The sequence below is a fragment of the Oryctolagus cuniculus genome, chromosome 1 (genome assembly GCF_051225735.1).
Source record: "Oryctolagus cuniculus isolate XC-2025 breed Fujian yellow rabbit chromosome 1, ASM5122573v1, whole genome shotgun sequence".
NCBI classification, from domain to species: domain Eukaryota; kingdom Metazoa; phylum Chordata; class Mammalia; order Lagomorpha; family Leporidae; genus Oryctolagus; species Oryctolagus cuniculus.
In genome coordinates this window covers 47859701-47876868 of record NC_142867.1, presented here as the reverse complement: position 1 = coordinate 47876868, position 17168 = coordinate 47859701, and the positions used below count along the sequence as shown (strand labels likewise).

At 46.1% G+C, this 17168-nt stretch overlaps 1 protein-coding gene across 9 annotated transcripts in view; it reads right to left on the bottom strand.

The window, feature by feature from the left end:
- UEVLD (UEV and lactate/malate dehyrogenase domains) overlaps positions 1–17168 on the bottom strand; it is a 63333-nt gene that overhangs the window by 30982 nt on the left and 15183 nt on the right. For 6 of the 9 annotated variants that reach the window (XR_016230539.1, XR_016230553.1, XR_016230549.1 and 3 more), the window contains 3 exons: positions 14241–14404; positions 2668–2803; positions 396–514 (listed from right to left, as the gene is read on the bottom strand). Coding sequence is in view for 6 of the 9 variants with exons in the window: in XM_008275125.5 (XP_008273347.3) it covers positions 396–514; positions 2668–2803; positions 14241–14404 (419 nt within the window). In the remaining 3 variants the exon portion in view is untranslated. Of the gene's footprint in view, positions 1–395; positions 515–2667; positions 2804–3870; positions 3983–14240; positions 14405–16323; positions 16525–16570; positions 16600–17168 lie in introns of those variants that run through there. The other 3 variants (XM_089327800.1, XM_089327794.1, XM_089327809.1) reach the window with 3 other exon arrangements.

Below are 17168 nucleotides of genomic sequence, written 5' to 3'. Positions count from 1 at the left end.
TATATATGATAAAAATATTACAGCACTTAAAAACTTTTAAAATAAAATTCAGTATTACATTAAATAAGAGTTTAATTAAAGCAGCATGACTCAGAAAACACAAAAGAATTTGTGACTAAGCAGGACGAACGTCAAGCTGGATTGGGAGGAGACCATTGTTCCAATCACTTTTTCAAAACCTATTCCATGACTAACTACTAATTAAGAAGTAACATCACTGAGAGCTTTCAGCTACTTTTTTGCCCTACAATAGGGCAAAAATGTAGCCCTACAGTAGGGCAAAATGACATTTTCCTACATGTCAAAATGATGCTGCTATTTTTCAGATGTTTAATATAAACTGCGAAAGAGTATGGTGCTGGGACAGGTGTATTTATAACCATATGCTTACATACCTTTGCTGAAAGTGCTAATGTGCAGGCAATACCCAACTCTCCACTTCCAACCACAGTGATTTTATTGACTGTTTTATTCTCATGGTTTGTCCAGCTCTTTGAATTCATGTCTGAGACACCTACAAAGGAAAGTGATTATGCTCAGAATTTTAAAAAATAACATTAAAAATCTTCTTACTGATTTTCAAAAAAAAAAAAAAACACTACTCAATAATTCAGAAAACGTGGTGCTGATCCATAGAGGCACTCAAAAAATACTTGTTGAACAAATGAATCCAAGAAACATAGCAGTATGAAGTTTGTATTCTTCACATACATGATTTCTAGGGAAAAAAATATAGCAGTCTCACTTAAAATGTTCTGCTAAATAAAAGAAAGGGTCTTTCTAAACATTTTAAAAATATAAAATCCTAAAAAAGTGGTATTTCCATAATTCTAAAAAAAATAATTCTGACTCTTAACTGCTCTGTTCTATAGCACAGAAGAATGTTTAATACCTTAATAAAGTTTTCTTTTTGAAATATTTATTTACATGAGAGGCAGAGCTACAGAGAGAGAGGTCTTCCATCCACTGGTTCACTCCCCAAATGGCCACGAAGGCTGGAGCTGCGCCAATCCGAAGCCAGGAGCTAGGAGCCTCTTCCATGTCTCCCATGTGGGTGCAGGGGCCCAAGCACTTGGGCCAACTTTTACTGCTTTACCAGGTCATCAGCAGGGAGTTGGATTGGAAGTGGAGCAGCTAGTACTTGAACCGGTGCCCATAGGGGAATGTCAGCACAGCAGGAGGTTATAACCTACTATACCATAGCGCCAGTCTCTGGAGTTTTCAAAACATGAGTATTTGCCTTTTTTAAAAAAGTGAACCAGTGGATGGAAGACCTCTCTCTCTCTCTGTCTTTCCCTCTCTCTGTGTCTGTAACTCTGCCTTTCAAGTAAGTAAATCAATCTTAAAAAAAAGATTGATTGAGGGGCTGGTGTCATGGCATAGTGGGTTGAGCCACCACCTACAATGCCAGCATCCCATATGGGCACCAGTTCAATTCCTAGTTGCTACACTTCAGACCCAGCCCCTGATAACGCACTTGGGAAGGCAGCAGAGGATGGCCCAAGTGAGAGACCCAGAGTAAGTAAGCTCCTGGTTCCTGGCTTCAGCTTGGCCCAGCCCTGGCCACTGTGGCCATTTGAGGAGTAAACCAGTGGATGAAAGATCTCTGTCTCCCTGTCTCTACTTCTCTCTCTCTCTGTAACTCTTTCAAATAAAAAATAAATCTTAAAAAAAAAAAAGTTGATTGATTAATGTGAAAGGCAGAGTAACAGAGAAGGAGGGGGAAACAGAGATCTTCCATCTGCTGGTTTACTCCACAAATGCTGGAAACAACTGGCGCTGGTTCAGGCTGAAGCCAGGATCCATCCAGGTCTCTCACATGCATGGCAGGTCTCCCACATACTTAGGCTATCATCTGCTGCCTCCCAGGTGATTTAGCAGGAAGCTGGATAGGAGCAGAGGCAGGACGCAATGCAGGCATCCAAAGTGGCAGTTTAGTCCACTGAGCCATTACACTCACCTTGAGTATTTGGCTTTCTCCTCAATTAGAAACCTTGAGAATCACAGATTTTCTGGTCTAATATATTGAATAAGTAAAAAAAAAAAAAGTATATAAACATATTATAAAGGTTTGGTATCAATAATAGATATCAAGTGGTTCTGAACAAAATGAGAATTATTTTATGTCAGTATAGAGTAGTTTTTTACATTTTAAGAAACCATATTCACTGGAACTATATGAATACCCTATGATAAATATATAGGAATTTTTGATTCAACATACATTATACACATATATTTGCATGTATTAAATTATAGAAATCAAGAAAGTGCTGGTGCTGTGGTGCAGGTTAAGCCACTGCTTGCAGCCCCCGAATACCACATCACAGCACTGGTTCAAGTCCCTCATTCTCTGCTTCTGATCCAGCTGCCTGGGAAAGCAGTGGAAGATAGTCCGAGTATCTGGGTCCCTGCCATGTACATGGGAGACCCAGATGGAACTCTGGGCTCCTGGCTTTAGCCTGGCCCAGCCCTGGCTGTTGAGACCATTTGGGGAATGAACCAGAGGATAGAATATATATTTCTCTCTCTCCTTCCCTGTCACTCTGCCTCCCAAATAAATAAAATAAACCTTTAAAAAAAAAAGAAATGAAGTAGGAGAGGATAAACAACATAAAATTATAAACTCCTAATTCTCAAGGCAACCTGACTGACAACAATACACACCTTCCGTGATTTTTGCAATATAAGCTAGCAAGTCCGCCTGCCGAGCCTCATCAGATGACGGCAGAGAATACAAGGGAAGTTCCTCTTGAAACTTGGCAATCATTTCTTTAATTAATCCAACAATGACAGATTTAGGCTGTAGAACACATACAAAGGGAAAAGTTACACACAAACTTTGCTAAAGAATACATCTTTTTTATTTTATTTTTTATTTTTAAAGACACAGTTACAGAGAGAGGCAGACAAAGAGAGGTCTTCCATCAGCTGGTTCACACCCCAGATGGCTGCAATGGCCGAGCTGCACCCATCCGAAGCCAGGAGCCAGGAGCCAGGAGCCTCCTCCGGGTCTCCCACATGGGTGCAGGGACCCAAGGACCTGGGCCATCCTCCACTGCTTTCCCAGGCCATAGCAGAGAGCTGGATCAGAAGAGGAGCAGCAGGGACTAGAACTGGTGCCCACATGGGATACTGGCGCTTCAGGCCAGGGCTTTAACCCGCTATGCCACAGGACCAGCCCCCAGAAGAATACATCTTCAAAAACTGTACTTTGGGGACAAGCGCTGTGGCATAGAGGGTAAAAGCTGCCACCTGCAATGCCAGCATTCCAAATGGGCGTCAGTTCAAGTCCCGGCTGCTCCACTTCCAATCCAGCTCTCTGCTGTGGCCTGGGAAGAAGTAGAAAATGGCCCAAGTCCTTGGGCCCCTGCACCCATGCAGGAAGACCTGGAGGAAGCTCCTGGATCTTGGCTTCGGATTGGCACAGCTCCGGCCATTTCAGCCAATTGGGGAGTGAACCAATGCATGGAAGACCTCTCTCTCTCTCTCTCTGTCTCTGTCTCTCCTTCTCTCTCTGTGTAACTCTTTCAAATAAATAAAATAAATCCTTAAAAAACAAAAACAAAAAAAACCTGTACTTTGACTCAGATATAGCCAATGGGGAGTACTCAGCCGTGTTCTCATTTTGCCAAGGCCACCATAAAAATGATGTGATACTTTTAATTGTTTTAATACTGAAAAACAAAGAGTGAAAAATGCCAAGTCAACACCTCCCCAAAATAGGAAAACAGCATTACTGTATTGGTAAACACTTAGGTTTGGGAACTATCTCTCTTCCTTTTCCAAAAACTTTTTACTTTCAAATAATTTCAGACTCAGAGAAAAGCTGCAAAAACAATATATATATTCTTCACCTGGAATACTCACATGCTTTCATTTTATCAGAATTGCTTTATTAGTCTTTCTGTTTTTTTCTGAACCAGTGGAGGGTAAACTATGGTTATGATGCTCCATTACTCCTACTTTAGTGTTTTCTCCAAAAGGAAAAAAAAAAAAAAAAAAAAGACATTCTCTGTCACTCCCCCTCTTCGTGGAGGAACGACACAGGACCCTGCGTTGTTCTTTCGTCTGCTCAGCCCTCCCCGGGTTTGCTGCTGGTTCTTCCCGGGTTGGCTACCGTCCCTTCCACCTCCGTGGAAGGGCGGTTCCCCCTAGCCACTTTCCCCACTTCCGCGGGGGAGCGGCACACCGCCGGCCGGCTCTCTCGGGGGCTGCACAGGTGTTCCTTCAGATAGATGTTCCCTGGTGCATGTTGTCTCCCTCCTCCTTTATAGTCCTCTTCCACCAATCCCAACTCTGCTACCCACACGCCGAGTACGCTGCTCTCCTCCAATCAGGAGTAGGTCCTACAGTTTATTGGTTGAACTGGAGGCAGCTGTGTAGAAGCTGTTTCTCCCTTCTCAGCGCCATATTGTGGGAGAGCAGATGCATAGAATAAGTCTTAATTCCAGTAACTTAGTCTAGTCTGAGTTGCTCCCCACAATTCTCCAACACAGACATTACCAAATTAGAAAATTAGTAATGACAAAATATTTCCCGAATATTTAAATTTAACTGGTTCAGCAACCTTGCTGAAATGCCATGAAACTTTCTGAACTTCAGTATCATCAGTAATACAATGTGAATACCAAATCCCAAACGGCTAATATGAGAAAAATTAAGGCATGGAAACTATAAGCTCTGAGAGTAAAACTAGTGTTGTTTATTATTATTATTAGGAATATTTAGTAGTATGCTCATTTAAAAACTGCTTAATTGAGACGGGTGTTGTAGTGCTCTTGAGACAGCTACATTCCATATCAGAGTGCCTGGTGTGAGGCCCAGCTACTCTCCTTCTGATCCAGCTTCCTGTTAATATGCCTGGGAAGGCAGCAGATAGTGGCCCAAGGACTTGAGTCCCTGCCACCCATGTGGGAGAACTAGGTGGAATTCCTGGCTCCTGCCTTCGGATTGGCTTAGATCTGGCTGTTGCAGCCATCTGGGGAGTGAACCAGTGGATGAAAGACCTCTCTCTCTGTAACTCTGTCTTTCAAATAAATAAAATAAATCTTTAAAAAAGAGAGAGAGAGAGAGAGAAGGAGAAAGAGAAAGAGAAAGAGAGGGAGGGAGGGAGGGAGGGAGGGAGGAGCGAAGCCATTAGGGTCAAAAAATCAAATACCTTCAGAGATTGAGCAAATAACATTAAATGTGTGTAGCTGCCAAGCATAGGTTATTGTGACGAACTGGTCAGAGAACATCTATAGGCATTCAAGTTCATATTGTGGACAACAACAAGGGAGGAAAACACAATCAGTTTGCTATTCAAGTGAAATTTTGCAGGCTTAATGTGACCCTCCAAATCTCTTGGGGGAATTGTCTGCAACCTTTGACATGATGACCTCTAGATTCTTTCCAGCCCCAAAACTCCATAATCCCAACTGCATGTGGAACATAAAGGTATTTTAGTACTTCAAAATAGGGCAATCTAGATATTGTAGTAACGTTTAGGGACTAGTCTTAGGTTATAATAGAGAGACTAAGAATAGCAAAATGAAATCAATACTGTTTTAACTGAAATCAAGCACAACCTCATCTGAATTACAGTATTATCATTGAGTATTTATTAAACAGACAAAACTATGAAAAGAGATGTGAAAGAAATCCGAAGAAAAGAATCAGGATATGTGAATTCCTGCAACAGGGCACAGGTATCAAAATACTGTTTGCAACGGGGGAAGAAGCATCACGTTCCCAAATCTGTATATATTAAATGCATGAAGCTGTATTCTTTAAACAAAACAAATTTTAAAAAATACAATTTGCAGAATAAAAAGCCAACAATGGACAAAGGACATAAATAGACAATTCAAAAAAAAAAAAAAATGAAAGGGCTGGCGCTGTGGCATAGTAGGCTAAGCCTCCACCTGCAGCGATGGCATTCCATATGGGCACCAGTTTGTATCCCAGGTGCTCTTCTTTTGATCCAGCTCTTTGCTTATGGCTAGGAAATCAGTAGAAGATGGCCAAAGTGCTTGGGCCCCTGCACCCGCATGGGAGACCCAGAACAAACTCCTGACTCCTGGCTTTGAATCAGCCCAGCTCCGGCCGTCACGGGAGTGAGCCAGCAAATAGAAGACCTTTCTCTTTGTCTCTCCCTCTCTCTATCTGTAACTCTACCTCTCAAAGGAATAAATACATCTTTAAAAAAGAAAGTCAGAGTTACAGAGATGCAGAGGCAGAGGCAGACACAGAGAGAGAATCTTTCATCCGCTGGTTCACTCCCCAAATGGCCACAATGGCTGGAGCTGGACTGATTTGAAGCCAAGAGCCAGGAGCTTTTTCTGTGTCTCCCATATGGGTACAGAGGCTCAAGCACTTGGGCCATCCTCCACTGCTTTCCCAGGTGCATCAGTAGGGAATGAATCGGAAGTGGAGCAGCCGGGACTCAAACCGGTGCCCATATGGGATGCCAGCACTGCAGGCGGTGGCTTCACCCACTATACCATAGTGCCATCCCCAATAAATAAATTTTTAAAAATTTTTTAAAAATAAAGAAAAGTACATGACTGATAAATACATGAAAAAGACTTTAATTTCTCAAATAACTGAAAGCTTAGATTAAGATACCATTTTTGTCCTTCTAACTCACCAATTTTCATTATGCTAAATTTACATGGTAGTCTTATTTATATTAGAAAGTAAGTAAATAATATATGTTCATAAAGTAAAACATCAAGACTACTGACAATTTGGTATCTGTACTTTTTCTTTTTTCTCTCTTCTTTTAAAAGTTTTACATATGAAAAATATAGAAGACCATAGAAACAGAGTAAAATGCACATAATTGCACATCTTTCAAAAGATGTTCATAAAATAAGAAGTTATCATCCTGGAACCAGCATGCTGAGGCATAGAGGCTAAGGCTGCTGCCTGAAGCACCAGCATCCCATACGGGTGCCTATTCAAGTCCTTGCTGCTTCACTTCCAATCCAGCTCCATGCTAATGGCCTAGGAAAAGCAACAGCAGATGGCCCAAGTGTTTGCGCCGCTTCCACCCCCATGGAAGACACAGAAGAAGCTCCTGGCTTTTGACTTCAGTCTGCCCCAACCCCCACCCATCTCAGGAGGGAACCAGAAGATGGAAGATGGAAGATCTTTCTCTCTCTCTTGTGGGGAGCAATCCGGACTAGACTAAGTTGCTCGAATTAAGACTTATTCTATGCATCTGCTCTCCCACAATGTGGCGTTGGGAGAGAAGTAAACAGCTTCCGCACAGCTGCCTCCAGTTCAACTGATAAACTGTAGGACTTGCTCCTGATTGGAGGAGAGCAGCGTACTCGGCGTGTGGGCAGCCGAGTTGGGATTGGCGGAGGAGGACTATAAAGGAGGAGAGAGACGGCATGCACCGGGAACATCTATGGGGAACATCTAAGGGAACCCGTGCAGCCCCCGAGAAAGCCGGCCGGCGGTGTGCCGCTCCCCTGCGGAAGTGGGGAATGTGGCCAGGGGGAACTGCCCTTCCACGGAGGTGGAAGGGATAGTAGCCAACCCGGGAAGAACCAGCAGCAAACCCGGGGAGGGCCGAGCAGACGAAAGAACAGCGCAGGGTCCTGTGTCGTTCCCCCACGAAGACGGGGAGCGACATACTGGTGCCGTGACTCGGATAGGAAACTTAGGAGGGAAGAAACGGGAAGAACTAGGGAAAATATCGGAGAGAGAAACTAGCAAACAGCCTAGGGAAAAGCCGGACGAAAAAGGAGCCGGAAGAAGCTATTGAAAGCCTAGGCATAGACTCGAAACAGCCTAGGGAAAAGCCGGACGAAAAAGGAGCCGGAAGAAGCTATTGAAAGCCTAGGCATAGACTCGGATACGGACTACGGGGGGAAGCTGGGAGGAATCTCTAAGGTTGAAAGCGAAAGTGAAAGCTAGAACAAACAGACTCGGATACGGACTGTGGGGAGAAGCCAGGAGAAATGAGGGAGGAATATTGTTGGAAGAAAACTTAGGGAAACATACCGGGTAGAGAAAAGTGTTAGGGAAATTGAAGCCGCGGGGGGCAGGCCGAGGCTGAAACGAAAGCCACTTTGGGGTTCTCAAGTTAGCCCGGGAATAGGGGGCGAAAAGTTGAAACCAGAAGCTGAAACGTGAGCCTGGTTGGGATCTGTCTGATTAGCCCGGGGAGCAAAGGACGGGAAGCCAAACCGTGGGGCGGAGATGTACGCTGGGTTGAATTCGCCAGGCTAGCCCGGGGAACTTAGATTGAATGCTAGTGGTGGACACGTAAGCTACGCTGTGTTACTCGCGGAAGCCGCCGCGTGCAGAGAGAGCACGGGGCGTGAATAGATAGGGAACGGGGCTGGCGTAGGCCGTGGTGCAGACGCGAAGGGCGTGGAGACCGCGGAGCGCGCGAAGCCAAGCCGCGCAAAGCCGGGAAGCTGCGCAGATGAGAGAGGCGCGGGCTGAAGCGGCTCAGCCGGGAAGCCGCCGAGAAGTAGCCTCGGGGCGGGCAGCGGGAAGCTGCGGGGATAAGAGAAACAGAAGTTTGGAAGTGGAGTGAGAGAAATGGGAATGTTGGCAGATAGAAGTAAAATGGGAGAAATAGGAATGCCCGGAGATAGAGAAATAGAGAAATAGAAAGGCCTCCCTACAACACTGCAATGTGAGAGCTTGGATTCGGTCTGCCTGATTAAGTGAGGCGATGAGCACGATGAGCACCTGCGGCGGCTAGCAGCTTATGCGCCGCAGGTCACCGAAGACAGGCACGAATTAACATCAGTAAAGCTTCCCCACAATGCAACAATTAGGAGGCTTGGATTCGGTCTGCCTGATTTAAGGTGGTAAGCGCCAGCAAGCAGCTCGACCAGAGTATGAGCTGCAGGTCACCGAAGATAGGCACAAACCAACACTAATAAGTCTCCCCCACAATACGGCAATGAGAAGGCTTGGATTCGGTTTGCCTGATAGGTTTTGTAAACACCTGCAGGCAGTTCTAGCAGAGCAGAGCATGCGCTGCAGGGCACCGAACACAGGCACGCATCAGCGCCTAAAAACCTCCTCACAATGGCGAAGAGAGGACCCGGATTCGATTTTCCTGATTGATAGGACTTGTAAGAGCCTGTGGCAACTCTAGCAAGTAGAGCAGAGTGTGTGCCGCGGGACACCGAAGACAGGCGCGTATCAACGCTAAAAAATAAAAAGAAAGGGGGATCTGTGGGGAGCAATCCGGACTAGACTAAGTTGCTCGAATTAAGACTTATTCTATGCATCTGCTCTCCCACAATGTGGCGTTGGGAGAGAAGTAAACAGCTTCCGCACAGCTGCCTCCAGTTCAACTGATAAACTGTAGGACTTGCTCCTGATTGGAGGAGAGCAGCGTACTCGGCGTGTGGGCAGCCGAGTTGGGATTGGCGGAGGAGGACTATAAAGGAGGAGAGAGACGGCATGCACCGGGAACATCTATGGGGAACATCTAAGGGAACCCGTGCAGCCCCCGAGAAAGCCGGCCGGCGGTGTGCCGCTCCCCTGCGGAAGTGGGGAATGTGGCCAGGGGGAACTGCCCTTCCACGGAGGTGGAAGGGATAGTAGCCAACCCGGGAAGAACCAGCAGCAAACCCGGGGAGGGCCGAGCAGACGAAAGAACAGCGCAGGGTCCTGTGTCGTTCCCCCACGAAGACGGGGAGCGACATACTGGTGCCGTGACTCGGATAGGAAACTTAGGAGGGAAGAAACGGGAAGAACTAGGGAAAATATCGGAGAGAGAAACTAGCAAACAGCCTAGGGAAAAGCCGGACGAAAAAGGAGCCGGAAGAAGCTATTGAAAGCCTAGGCATAGACTCGAAACAGCCTAGGGAAAAGCCGGACGAAAAAGGAGCCGGAAGAAGCTATTGAAAGCCTAGGCATAGACTCGGATACGGACTACGGGGGGAAGCTGGGAGGAATCTCTAAGGTTGAAAGCGAAAGTGAAAGCTAGAACAAACAGACTCGGATACGGACTGTGGGGAGAAGCCAGGAGAAATGAGGGAGGAATATTGTTGGAAGAAAACTTAGGGAAACATACCGGGTAGAGAAAAGTGTTAGGGAAATTGAAGCCGCGGGGGGCAGGCCGAGGCTGAAACGAAAGCCACTTTGGGGTTCTCAAGTTAGCCCGGGAATAGGGGGCGAAAAGTTGAAACCAGAAGCTGAAACGTGAGCCTGGTTGGGATCTGTCTGATTAGCCCGGGGAGCAAAGGACGGGAAGCCAAACCGTGGGGCGGAGATGTACGCTGGGTTGAATTCGCCAGGCTAGCCCGGGGAACTTAGATTGAATGCTAGTGGTGGACACGTAAGCTACGCTGTGTTACTCGCGGAAGCCGCCGCGTGCAGAGAGAGCACGGGGCGTGAATAGATAGGGAACGGGGCTGGCGTAGGCCGTGGTGCAGACGCGAAGGGCGTGGAGACCGCGGAGCGCGCGAAGCCAAGCCGCGCAAAGCCGGGAAGCTGCGCAGATGAGAGAGGCGCGGGCTGAAGCGGCTCAGCCGGGAAGCCGCCGAGAAGTAGCCTCGGGGCGGGCAGCGGGAAGCTGCGGGGATAAGAGAAACAGAAGTTTGGAAGTGGAGTGAGAGAAATGGGAATGTTGGCAGATAGAAGTAAAATGGGAGAAATAGGAATGCCCGGAGATAGAGAAATAGAGAAATAGAAAGGCCTCCCTACAACACTGCAATGTGAGAGCTTGGATTCGGTCTGCCTGATTAAGTGAGGCGATGAGCACGATGAGCACCTGCGGCGGCTAGCAGCTTATGCGCCGCAGGTCACCGAAGACAGGCACGAATTAACATCAGTAAAGCTTCCCCACAATGCAACAATTAGGAGGCTTGGATTCGGTCTGCCTGATTTAAGGTGGTAAGCGCCAGCAAGCAGCTCGACCAGAGTATGAGCTGCAGGTCACCGAAGATAGGCACAAACCAACACTAATAAGTCTCCCCCACAATACGGCAATGAGAAGGCTTGGATTCGGTTTGCCTGATAGGTTTTGTAAACACCTGCAGGCAGTTCTAGCAGAGCAGAGCATGCGCTGCAGGGCACCGAACACAGGCACGCATCAGCGCCTAAAAACCTCCTCACAATGGCGAAGAGAGGACCCGGATTCGATTTTCCTGATTGATAGGACTTGTAAGAGCCTGTGGCAACTCTAGCAAGTAGAGCAGAGTGTGTGCCGCGGGACACCGAAGACAGGCGCGTATCAACGCTAAAAAATAAAAAGAAAGGGGGATCTGTGGGGAGCAATCCGGACTAGACTAAGTTGCTCGAATTAAGACTTATTCTATGCATCTGCTCTCCCACAATGTGGCGTTGGGAGAGAAGTAAACAGCTTCCGCACAGCTGCCTCCAGTTCAACTGATAAACTGTAGGACTTGCTCCTGATTGGAGGAGAGCAGCGTACTCGGCGTGTGGGCAGCCGAGTTGGGATTGGCGGAGGAGGACTATAAAGGAGGAGAGAGACGGCATGCACCGGGAACATCTATGGGGAACATCTAAGGGAACCCGTGCAGCCCCCGAGAAAGCCGGCCGGCGGTGTGCCGCTCCCCTGCGGAAGTGGGGAATGTGGCCAGGGGGAACTGCCCTTCCACGGAGGTGGAAGGGATAGTAGCCAACCCGGGAAGAACCAGCAGCAAACCCGGGGAGGGCCGAGCAGACAAAAGAACAGCGCAGGGTCCTGTGTTGCTCCTCCACGAAGAGGGGGAGCGACACTCTCTCTCTTCCTCTCTCTCTCTATAACTCTTTCTTTCAAATAAATAAATAAATCTTATAAAAAAGCACAGAAGGGATCTTCCCAATACAATCATTTATCTCAACTTCACTCAACTTCAACATACCCCTTTCTTCCAGCCCTACAGCTTTTTAACTACATATGAGTATGTTACAAATTATCCTCTTATAAGAATTCTAATTGCTTATGAAAATGAGTGCGTATGATGTATCGATCTATATCAATGTATGGAGATAAACAAAGACTTGCCTTGCTTTAATGATATTGTCTATTGGAGCAAGAGTACTATTAAAAAAAAAGAAGGTGCCCTGGGGCCAGCGCCATGGCTCACTAGGCTAATCCTCCCCCTGCGGCGCCAGCACACTGGGTTCTAGTCCCGGTCGGGACGCCAGATTCTGTTCCGGTTGCCCCTCTTCCAGGCCAGCTCTCTGCTGTGGCCCGGGAAGGCAGTGGAGGATGGCCTAAGTGCTTGGGCCCTGCACCCCATGGGAGACCAGGAGAAGCACCTGGCTCCTGCCTTCAGATCAGCGCAGCGCACCAGCCGTGGCGGCCATTGGAGGGTGAACTAATGGCAAAAGGAAGACCTTTCTCTCTGTCTGTCTCTCTCTCTCACTGTCCACTCTGCCTGTCAAAAAATAAATAAATTAATTAATTAAAAAGTGCCCTTCTATACTGATATCTACTAGTAGCAGGAATATCATATTTTTTCTACCTTCTGGAAGTAAGTTTGGCAATACATAACAAGATCTTTAAAATACCTAAAACCTTTGATCCAATAATTCTTAGAGATTTTTCATCAGGAAACAAAGATACAGAAGCTATGCACAAACATTTACTTTTAGGGATATTTAACATTAAATGTCTTACAATAGGTCAACTTATAAATACTTTATACTCATGTTGAATTATCAGACAACCAGTAAAATATGTATTCTGAAAAGTTTAATATAGAGAAATGCTCAATATAATGGTAGATAACAATATAGAATACAAAATTGCATAATATAAGGACATAAAATAAACTAGTTATATATATCAACATGGATGAATTTTAAAAACTTATGCTCAGTTAAAATAAAGCACATCACAGAAGATTACATAAGGATAAGGGTCAGAAATAAGCAAAACTGCAAAGAAATACATATACTATGTAAGAATCTTTAATAGTGAGGAACTAGGAAATAAAGTTCCAATATCTTACTAGTAGCTTTTATTTATTTATTTATTTATTTATTTTACAGGCAGAGTGGACAGTGAGAGAGAGAGACAGAGAGAAAGGTCTTCCTTTGCCGTTGGTTCACCCTCCAATGGCCACCACGGCCGGCACGCTGCAGCTGGTGCACTGCACTGATCCGACGGCAGGAGCCAGGTACTTATCCTGGTCTCCCATGGGGTGCAGGGCCCAAGGACTTGGGCCATCCTCCACTGCACTCCCTGGCCACAGCAGAGAGCTGGCCTGGAAGAGGGGCAACCAGGACAGAATCCGGCGCCCCGACCGGGACTAGAACCCGGTGTGCCGGCGCCGCAAGGCAGAGGACTGCTAGTAGATTTTCATGTGCTTTCTCAAGTAGCAAAGAGCAGGTGGTGGGGACTGTGGCACAGCAATTGAACCTCTGCCCACATTGGAGTGCCAGTTTGAGACCTGGCCACTCTGCTTCTGATCCAGGTTCCTCTTAACACCTAGGAAGGCACTGGATGATGGCCCAAACACCCGGGTTCCTGCCAACCACATAGGATACTCAGAAGGAGTTCCTGGCCAGCACCGCGGCTCAATAGACTAATCCTCCACCTGCGGCGCTGGCACACCGGGTTCTAGTCCCAGTGGATGCGCAGGATTCTGTCCCGGTTGCTCCTCTTCCAGTCCAGCTCTCTGCTGTGGCCCAGGAGTGCAGTGGAGGATGGCCCAAGTCCTTGGGCCCTGCACCCGCATGGGAGACCAGGAGAAGCACCTGGCTCCTGGCTTCGGATCAGCGTGGTGCGTCCGCCACAGCGGCCATTGAGGGGTGAACCAATGGAAAAAGGAAGACCTTTCTCTCTGTCTCTCTCTCTCTCTCACTATCCACTCTGCCTGTTTAAAAAAAAAAAAAGAAGAAGAAGAAGAAGAAGGAGTTCCTGGCTTCTGGCTTCAGCCTGGCTGAGTTCCTGCTGTTATGGGCATTTGGGGAGTGACTCAGCAGATGAAAGGTCTCTGTGTGTATGTGTGTATGTGTGTGTGTCTCTCCCTCTCTCTCTGTCACTCTGCCTTTCAAATAAATAAGTCTTTAGGGGGGAAAAAAACGTCAGGGAGCAAGCAATAGTTGGCACCCAGACCTGCAGAGATCAGCTTTGTACAGGCTGCTGTCGTAAGGGTTCTGGGACTTGGGTGAACCTAAGAAACTCAATTCCAAATTACTTTTAAAGATCATATGAAGAGTAACACTGAAACATAGTATTATACTTAATTGTGTCATCAGGATCAAAAATAAAATTTAGAAAAATAAAAACCTTTTAAAGAAAACCCGATTGAACTTACATGGCTCCAGCTCTGCAGATAGGGTAAGTATATTCTGCCTTGGGCATCCACATGCTTTCCAACTGAGATTCCCATATTTGCAGTTGGCTTCAAGAAGCAAATTGGGGGAGCAAAAGGGTGAGAATCCAAAATCCAGAAGCGAATTGGTATGTTATACGTATTACCTATTAGACACAAAATAAACACATCTTCAAACAATAATGAAGAATACATACCATGATAATGCTATGGGACATTTTAAGGAATGTGTAGGTTCATCAAATTGATATATAATGGGTTAATGCAAATCAAGGCCAATTTCCCCCATACCATCCACATTCCCAACAGAAATATGTTCTTATTACAGCACCAGTATAACACTTGAGGAAATTCAATTAATACAATGGCCAGTTCATCCGATTCAATAGATATTTACACAGTCCGCTGTGCCAGGTGTGGGGAGCAATCCGGACTAGACTAAGTTACTGGAATTAAGACTTATTCTATGCATCTGCTCTCCCACAATATGGCGCTGGGAGAGAAGTAAACAGCTTCCGCACAGCTGCCTCCAGTTCAACCAATAAACTGTAGGACTTGCTCCTGATTGGAGAGCAGCGTACTCGGCATGTGGGCAGCCGAGTTGGGATTGGCGGAGGAGGACTATAAAGGAGGAGAGAGACGGCATGCACCGGGAACATCTAAGGGGAACATCTAGCTGAAGGAACACCTGTGCAGCCCCCGAGAAAGCCGGCTGGCGGTGTGCCGCTCCCCTGCGGAAGTGGGGAATGTGGCCAGGGGGAACTGCCCTTCCACGGAGGTGGAAGGGATAGTAGCCAACCCGGGAAGAACCAGCAGCAAACCCGGGGAGGGCCGAGCAGACGAAAGAACAGCGCAGGGTCCTGTGTTGCTCCTCCACGAAGAGGGGGAGCGACAGCCAGGAGTTTGGAATATAACATATTCTCTATATAATTTAATGTACCTTAACCAAGCAGATATTACAACTTTCCTGGAAGGGAGTGGACACCTCCATTTTTATATTAATTCTATATAGAAATTAGTTACTTACAGATTTGTTTTCCAGTTACACTATAGACTTCTACAGGAGATAATGTCTTATTCATTGCTATACCCCTAGCAACAAATATACTACCTAATATATACTAGCTGCTTAATAGAAACTTCTTATATGAGTAAGAATGAACAGATCAAAAGTGAATGAGTAGGGGCTGGTGCTATGGTGCAGTGGGTTAAAGGCCTGGCCTAAAGCGCTGGCATCCCATATGGGTGCTGGTTCTAGTCCCAGCTGCTCCACTTCTGATCCAGCTCTCTGCTATGGCCTGGGAAAGCAGTGGAGGATGGCCCAAGTCCTTAGGCCCCTGCACCAACGTAGGAGCCGGAAGAAGCTCCTGGCTCCTGGCTTGGGATTGGTGCCGCTCCGGCCATTGCAGCCATCTTGGGAGTGAACCAGCAGATGGAAGACCTCTCTCTCTGTCTCTACCTCTTTCTGTAACTCTTTCAAATAAATAAAATAAAAATCTTTAAAAAAAAGTAAATGAGTCCTTACTTAATGTATACTAAGCTGATCTTCTGTATATTAATATAATCGAAAATGAATCTTGATGTGAATGGAAGGGGAGAGGGAGTGGGAAAGGGGAGGGTTGTGGATGGGAGGGATGGTATGGGGGGGAAGCCATTGTAATCCATAAGTCGTACTTTGGAAATTTATATTCATTAAATAAAAGATTAAAAAAAAAAAAGTAAATGAGTGAATGAACCAAACTGAGTTTGACACCTGCCCTCATGGAGCCCAATAATCACACATACTGTAACAGTGAAGCTGAGTTAGATATACAGAACTCAGAACTGAAAATAATCCTAACAGTTGCCTTTTCCAGTGATTTCTTTTTACCATCAAAATTACCTGAAGAACCTGAAAAACATGCAGACACCTAGCACGCACTTCCATAGATTTGAGATTTAGTGGATGTGGGGTGGAGCTTCGAAATATGCATCTGAGATAATCTTCACACAGCTACACCCTCACATACACAGATCTTGATGCAAGTGGTCTACCATCTTTTGGAAACAGTAAAAGAAACAGCACCTTGTGAAAGCATTCTGTATTCTCATTCTACAGGAGAAGCAGGCTGCCCTGTTAAACAGGAACATCAACATGGTCAAAAAACCACTGAAGGACGGGGCTGAGACAGGAACTTCAGCGGGCTCTTCCAGTCTCAGCCAGGTAAGTCAGACTTACCACGCCACCATCTCTCACTGCTTTGCTTGTAAATTTTTTAAAGTGTATCTTTAAGAAAAAGAAAGAAAAAAAGAAAGAAAACTTCCATACTTACCTTGACACAACACAGGAATAAAGCTAGACCTAAAATAAGTACAAAAACTAACCTTAGACTAGAAATCTGATAATTTACCTTAGCTGTTATATCTCTTGATAGTTGTTCCTTTCATAATCTTATTATATATGTACTTAAGAACATGGCTGCTCAGGAGAAAGTGTGCCCTGGGTTCAAATCCCAGTTCCACATTTTATAAGCCATATGGCTTCAGGCAAGTTATTTAACTTCTCTGTGCCTGGATTCCTTCTATAAACTGAGGTTAACAGTAATTTCTTTCTTATAGATTTGTGATCCCTGCTGATGGCCTGGGAAAAGCAGTAGAAGATGGCCCAAATGTTTGAGTTCCTGTACCCATGAAGGAGACCCAGATGAAGTTCCTGGCTTTGGATCAGCTCAGCCCTGGCCATTGTGACCACCTGGGGAGTGAACCAGCAGATGAAGAGATCTCTGTCTCTCCCTCTCTCCATAAGTCTAACTTTCAAATAAATAAATAAGTCTTTAAAAAATAATAATGGGGCCGACGCCGCGGCTCACTAGGCTAATCCTCCACCTTGCGGCGCCGGCACACCGGGTTCTAGTCCCGGTCGGGGCGCCG